The 6,883-nt window shown below is 49.4% G+C and overlaps 1 protein-coding gene and 1 non-coding gene across 2 annotated transcripts; both read right to left on the bottom strand.

Annotated features, from left to right (window-relative positions):
* Positions 1-505: 505 nt before the first annotated feature.
* On the bottom strand, positions 506-3,737 carry RPL18A (ribosomal protein L18a). Its single transcript, XM_016210815.2, has 5 exons — positions 3,651-3,737; positions 2,241-2,420; positions 1,509-1,638; positions 819-928; positions 506-653 (listed from the first exon to the last, which is right to left on the bottom strand). The coding sequence occupies exons 1-5, from the start codon at positions 3,666-3,668 to the stop codon at positions 561-563; spliced, it is 531 nt and encodes a 176-aa protein (XP_016066301.1). The 5' UTR covers positions 3,669-3,737; the 3' UTR covers positions 506-560.
* Positions 1,025-1,154, bottom strand: LOC148093366 (small nucleolar RNA SNORA68). The gene has a single exon (XR_015714449.1). It is a non-coding gene; the product is annotated as a small nucleolar RNA SNORA68 (small nucleolar RNA).
* Positions 3,738-6,883: the final 3,146 nt, after the last annotated feature.

The raw sequence follows: 6,883 nt of genomic DNA, 5'->3' as shown, positions 1-6,883 counted from the left end.
TACTCTGAGAACCTTGTAACCAAGAACCAGATTCTGGGCCAAGAGGAGAGGCCCCAGGTAGAATGAATAGCCCCCACTATCAGGATAGCCCCACTATCCTGATTCCCCCAGGGTCCAGCTGCCACATCTCACCACAAGAATGGCGGGGGGGGGAATGGAGGCCTGTGTTTAATGAGGCAGGTGGGACAGATTTGGGGGCAAAATCTGTGGCTTACAATGCACCTCAAGCTCACAGCAGAGGACTGCCTGATAGGGCTGAAAACTCGGCCCTCTCACACCAGGGCTCCACCCACGACAGTTTCTCACTGGACAAAGCCTCAGGGAACTGAGTGGGCAGGAGAGATTAGGGACCCTTACCATTCCTGGGACCCCCCCCTTCTGAATATCCTGCTGCCTGTGCCCCACTTGAGCAAGAATACCCCTCTCGGAGCAGAGAACTCATAGCTTGGCTGTGCCCTTTTGAGTTCTGCAGGGTGTGCAAAGAAAACAAATGTGTCTGAGCACCCCAGTTTTCCCAAGGAGTTTATTTGGACAGACCAGGGGACAGGGAGGCCCTGCATCTAAAAGAAGGTGTTGGGCCTCTTGGTGGTGAAGCGTGGCTTGTGCTGGCGACGAAGGACCCGGTGGGGCAACGGGAACTTGATCTTGGAGTCCTATGACAAAGAGAGGAAGGTGAGGGGGTGGAAGCCTCTTAACCTTGTCCTTCGAAAGGTCTACAGAGGTGTGGACATGCCCCACTGGGCTTCTGCGTCAGACCCAAGGCTAGGGGGAGCCCCCCCTCAGCCCAGCCTGCCCAGCAGGGGCCCCAGTGCACTCACATGGAACTGCTTGACTGCTGGTCGGCGGCACTTGCTGGCTGCAATCTCCTCCACCTTCATGATCTGGATTGAGTGGGCACGGGCACGGTGCCGGGCCCCCATGTCTCGGTCTGCAGGGAGCAGAGTGAACGTGCACTAGGGTTTCTGGGTGTTCCCCAAAACTCCTACTAGGTACCTACCTAGGAGCCCTAATCTCTCGACACCAGAAATGTAGAACCTCCCAATTCACTTTGAGGAGCACAGCCACAGCCCCCAAAGGCGACGAGATCCACTTGCTGTTAGCACCTGTTTAAACTGCTGCTACAACAAACAACAGTTCTTGGGTTTAGGTGCTTGGGTTTCAGCCCTTGTAGGTGGCCCACCCTGGGAGCACCTTGGGCCACTACAGGTTCCAACAATGGACAGGGGCTGGACCCGGTTATGGGTGGGAGCTGCATCTACATCAGAGGTTGACCCCAAAGGTTTTCTGCCAGGTTCCAGAAAAATGTGTTCCTGGGATATCCTTTCCATTTCTGCCCCCTAAGCAACCCTCCCACATCACCATCCTTGGGACCCCCCCCCCCCACACCCACAAAAGCCTCTTGCACTTGTCCTGCCTCAGTTTTAGGGGCAGGTGTCAGACTGAGCTGCAGATGTCTGTCAATGATGACTCTAAAAGGAAGAACCTGACTGTGGGACATGCCAGCTTACAGCACTGGGTGACGGCGCCTGCAGTGGTCAGGTCCCGATACTCCCGGTACATGTTGTGGGTGCCACTGCGGGAGTCATAGCGCAGCCAGATGCCAAAGTTCTTCACCCGAAGGGGAGATTTTTCAAACACCTGCCAAAAAGGAGACTGGCTGAGAGGAGAGTAGTAAGCAGACCTCTACCTGGCCCCTAACTTCACTGAGCCAATACTTCTACCCTTCCTGCTCCCAGCACAGTCCCCGAACCTTCAGACATCTGAGAGCAATCTGCTGTCCAGAGAAGTTTCCATGGCAGAAGTGGGGGGTGCAGAGCAGTCCAGGCCACTTCCCTCATGGGGACCAGGATAGGCCCCGACTCCTCCCAAATAGAACTCTCCAAGAAACAGCTGGGCTGAAAACGCAGCTGCCACCCAGTCAGCCTCACGATGCAGTCCAGTGCCCATCATGGCAATGTGCCCAGGTGTCAACATCTCTTCCCCCTTTCACAGATGAGGTCCAGGGAAAGCGATGGCCTCAGCTGAGGTGCCCCAGCATGCCAGCCACGCCATCCCCAGGCCTTGGGCTTTCTCATTAAGAGCAGAGCAGTGAGACACCCATCCCATTATAATCTAGAGCCTGAACTACACCTGTGAACAGGACCAGGGCCTCTGAAGCATAGTAATCCTGTGGGGCCAGGGCTGCCCCATGGGAGGTGTAAGCCCACTCCAAACCCCACCCTGTCTTGGACACCTCATACCTGCCCACAGTAGACAATTTCCCCTGAAGATTTCTTCATCTTCTTCAGCTGAGACACAAAGTACCAGAAGCGGGACTTGGCAACGACATGGTTAGGTGCAAAGATGCGCATGCGGTAAAGGGGTGGTGTGCGGCACTTGGGGGTGGGCAGGCAGCGCCCCACCACCTTGTACTCTCGCAGCTGAAAGAGAATCAGGGGTGAGGTGGGACGAGCACCCAGGTAACTGTGGAGATGCCCCGCTCTTTCCCAAGACTGGTTGATGATCAGGGGATAGAAGAGGGAAAAGTCCCATCCCTGGGCTTCCATGTGGAATCCAGGTGATTGTGGGTCCCGCCACTGTCCAACCTTCCCCATAAAAGTGAGGGCAGTGGACTGTTTGCCCTGGCTCTGGGAAGCTGGGCAGAGCTATCAACCCCTGTCCCTCCCTTTCTCTTTATACTCGAGGGAAAAGTGGAGGCCTAGACTTGCAGCCTCAGGCTCAGGTCAGTCAGTCAACCTTCTCCCTCCACATCATCTCTGCAGCTCACATCTTGCCAAAGTTCTCTTTCACTCTGGGGCTGAGACAGTGACCAGCCTGGGATCTCATTGCCCACTCCGGGCAATACCAGGAGAACTCATTTCCCTCTCCAGCTCTGCGCTCCCTTCACAGCTGCCAGGCAACCTGTAGCTGCCTGAAATCTCCCACATGTTCAACGAGATTTGGGCTCCCAAGCAGAAGCTCCCTGTTTACATGGATGAGAAGATGAGGATGCCTGCCAAATCCAAGCCCTGCGATACAATAGAAAAGAGTCACCTACCTAAATGACTCGCCGTCAATTTATTAAGGTCAACAGAAGACAGCACCAAATACCACAAACTCGGCTCTCACCCGTTCTTAAAGAGGCCGATGCAGTCCCTTTCCCAGCGTGGAAACTTAGGCTGGAAAGCTGTACATGACACCCCCCACCCTGTAATTCCCCAGGACCCACTCTTCTATCTCTGCATCATAGCGCCCTCTGATTTTGCTCAGGCCTTGCCACAGTGATAAGGCTCTCAATCTCCTCGTCAATTCGGGTTTATAACTTCCTTCTACCTCTCACAGCCATACTGGGGAAAAAAGGAACACTGTTGCCTCCCCCGCCCCACGTTCACTGTGCAATTGAGATTCGGAGACTCGACGAAGTCTGGTAGCACGAGCCTCCACAACGTGCAATGTCCCCGCGATCCCCGAGAGGGCCCGGTCAAGAACCGGCCTCCCCACGCGGCGCCCAGAGTGGCCGCCATGTTGGCTGCACCTCCGGGCAGCAGCACGCGACTGTACGGGTCCCATACGGGAGCGCGCACCACTGACTCGGCCCATAACCCCTCCTGGGTCCCTCATTCGATCCACGACGCGTTCCCTCGCCCCCTCTCCTGTCCCGGCCGCCTTACCGTGCCCGAGGCCTTCATAGCGTCCTCCCCGCGTTCTCCACCACCCACAAAAGGAAGTATCTACCCTCGCGCAGCCGCTCACCAACACTTCTTTGCCGGAAGTCCCGCCCTCTCGAAGCTGCGGGTCCATTGGCTTCTTGGCCCAAAGCTCAACCAGATCTGTTTCTTTATTGGTTCTAGATACATCAATCTCTTTACAGCCTCGCCTTCCTTCGCGGCTAGACTACAACTCCCAAGAGGCAACGCGGACAGCCCTCACCTGTTCCGCCCCGGCCGTAAGGGTGGGTCGGCGCGTGCGGCACGCCGGGAGTGGCGGAGTTAGAGCTTTTCTCTTCCCGCGGAAGCTTCTGTATAAATGGAATCAGACCTCTGGTGGGCGTGGGCGTGGCATTTATGACACGAACGCCTCGCTTTTTCAGGTGGTGTGTTACCGAGATGTCGAGCCACAGACCTGAGAGTTCTTATTTGTAAAATGGGAGTAATACCATTGTTTTTCTCCTAGAAATGTGACAGCAATTAGATGCGATAACCCATGTAAAACGCCAGACACGGAGCAATTAACAAGTGGTAACATTCATTAAGCGTTAGGATGTTAGTTATTACTATTATGGGGATCTGGTTTGTGTTTCGTAGTAGTACATTCAAACCCCATCAGCTTTCCTCCAGCACAGATCCTGGGGCATCATGAGGTGGAGGCGGGGGCGGGGGAGCTAGAATTGATCTAGGCTCAGGCCTCACCTTTGAGAGGCTCCTGCGAAAAGGCTGTCCTGGAGGAGAGACCAAAGATGGAAAAGGAAAGGACCACAAACAGCTCACGATTTCAGGCTGTGAAGAAAAACAGAGGAAAGAGAATGAATTGGAGGGTTTATTGGGGGAGGGGGGTTCTTGGAGAAGGTGACAACTGAGCCCAGTTAGCATTTTTCTTTCTTTTTTTTAAATTAGGTAATTAATAGCTTCATTGACATACCATACCATAACCCCCTCCTGGGGTTCACATACCATACAGTTCACCCATTTAAATTGTACAATTCAATGGTTTTTTACTACCATTTATTAAGAGACACAGATTCATATACTTAGTATATGAATAGTTGTGCAGCAATCACCATAAAATTTAGAACATTTCCAGCATCCTCCAAAGAAGCCCCTCACCATTAGCAGTCACTTTCCATTCCCTCCCGCTCCCCAGCCCTAGACTACTAGGAATCTGTTTTCTGCCACTATGGACTTGCCTATTCCAGATATTTTATGTTATTGAAATCAGACAAAATGAGGTCTGTTCCGATTGGCTTCTTTCAGGTAACGTTTTCAAGGTTCATTCCCGCTGTATCATGGCTCAGTAACTTCATTTCTTATTACTGCTGAATAATATTCCATTGTATGAATATATCTTGTTTATCCACTCATCAGTTGATGGACATTTGGGTGGTTTCCACTTTTTGGCTATTGCAAATAATGAGATGACATTTGCATGCAAATCTTTTCTGTCAATATATGCTTTCATTTCTCTTGGGTATATAGCTAGAAGTGGAATTGCTGGGCCATTCAGTAATTCTATAACCTTTTGAGGAACTGCTAGATCATTTTCTAAAATACCTGCATCATGCCTGACTGGCATGGCTCAGTGGTTGAGCATTGACCCATGATCCAGGAGATTGAGGTTCGATTCCCAGTCAGTACAGGAGGCAGCCAATCAATGACTCTCATCATTGATGTTTCTATCTCTCTCTCCCTCTCCCTTCTTCTCTCTGAAATCAATAAAAACATATTAACAAAATAAAAATAAATAAAATGCCTGCATCATTTTACAATCCCATCATCAGTCTATGAGGGTTCCAACTTCACATCCTAACCAACACTTTTTATTATTTGTCTTTTTTATTATAACCATCCTAGTGGGTGGGAAGTGGTTTTGATTTGCTTTTCTTTGATGACTAATGTTGGGCATTTTTTCATGTGCTTAATGGCCATATGTATATCTTCTTTGGAGAAATGTCTATTCAAATTCTTTGTCCATTTTATTTATTTATTTATTTATTAAATATATCTTTATTGATTTCAGGGAGAGGGAAAGAGAGAGATAGAAACATCAATGATGAGGGAGTCGTTATTGATCTGCTGCCTCCTGCACGCCCCCTACTGGGGATCAAGCCTGCAACCCGGGCAGGTGCCCTGACAGGGAATTGAACCCTGATCGCCTGGATCCTAGATCGATGCTCAACCGCTGAGCCACGCCCGGCCTGGCTCTTTGTCCATTTTAAATGAGGTTTTTAAAAATTATTGAGCTGTAAGAGCTCTTTATATATTCTATAGATACATAGTTCCTTATCAGGTACATGACTTGCAAACTTTTTCATTCTGTGAGTTATCTTTTGACCATCTTAAAATTATTTTTAATTCCCCTCTTTCACTTTCTTGGTTGCATCCTTTGAGGCACAAACATTTTTAATTTTGATGAAGTCCAATTTATCTTTTTTTCTTTTATTGCTGTGCTTTGGATGTCATATTTAAGAAACTGTTGCCTAATCCAAGGTTATGAAGTTTCTGTTTACATTTTCTTAAGAATTTTTATTTTTAGCTTTTATATTTAGGTATTTGATCCATTTAATTAATTTTGCATATGGTATGAGACATGGGCCCAACTTCATTCTTTCACGTGTGGATATACAGTTGTTCCAACCATTTGTTGAAAGATTATATTCCCCCTTTGAATTATGTCATTGAAAATAAATGTGTTTATTTCTGGATTTTTAATTCTATTCCACTGATCTGTATGTCTCGCTTTATGCCAGTACCACTGTTTCGATTACTGCAGCTTTGTAGTCAGCTCTGAATTGGAAAGTGTGAATTCTCCAATTTTGATCTTCCTTTTTAAGATAAAAAAGCCTAGCCAGGAGGCGGCCTGACGGGACCCAGCGCCTGGCCTCCCCGAGCGGAATGCGAGGTAAACCTCCCGCAGTGCAACGCACACGGCAACGGGCTGCTCTATGCTGGCTTCAACCACGACCACGGATGCTTTGCATGTGGGATGGAAAGTGGATTCCAAGCCTATAATACCGATCCACTAAAAGAAAAAGAGAAACGAGAGTTTCTGGAAAGAGGAGTAGGCCATGTTGAAATGTTATTTCGCTGCAACTGTTTAGCTTTAGTTGGTGGTGGGAAAAAGCCAAAATATCCTCCCAACAAAGTGATGATCTGGGATGACCTGAAAAAGAAGACTGTTATTGAAACAG

Source organism: Miniopterus natalensis, chromosome 4 (genome assembly GCF_054644295.1).
Source record: "Miniopterus natalensis isolate mMinNat1 chromosome 4, mMinNat1.hap1, whole genome shotgun sequence".
In the NCBI taxonomy this organism is placed as follows: domain Eukaryota; kingdom Metazoa; phylum Chordata; class Mammalia; order Chiroptera; family Miniopteridae; genus Miniopterus; species Miniopterus natalensis.
The sequence above is the reverse complement of the archived record's forward strand: the minus strand, read 5'-3'. Positions and strand labels throughout refer to the sequence as shown.

Excerpts from the sequence above, each read along its gene's own strand:
- RPL18A (XM_016210815.2), bottom strand. Across the intron at positions 1,639-2,240 it reads AAATTGTCTACTGTGGGCAG|GTGTTTGAAAAATCTCCCCT; the intron begins GTATGAGGTGTC and ends CCTTTTTGGCAG. Across the intron at positions 929-1,508 it reads AGGCGCCGTCACCCAGTGCT|ACCGAGACATGGGGGCCCGG; the intron begins GTAAGCTGGCAT and ends TGCTCCCTGCAG.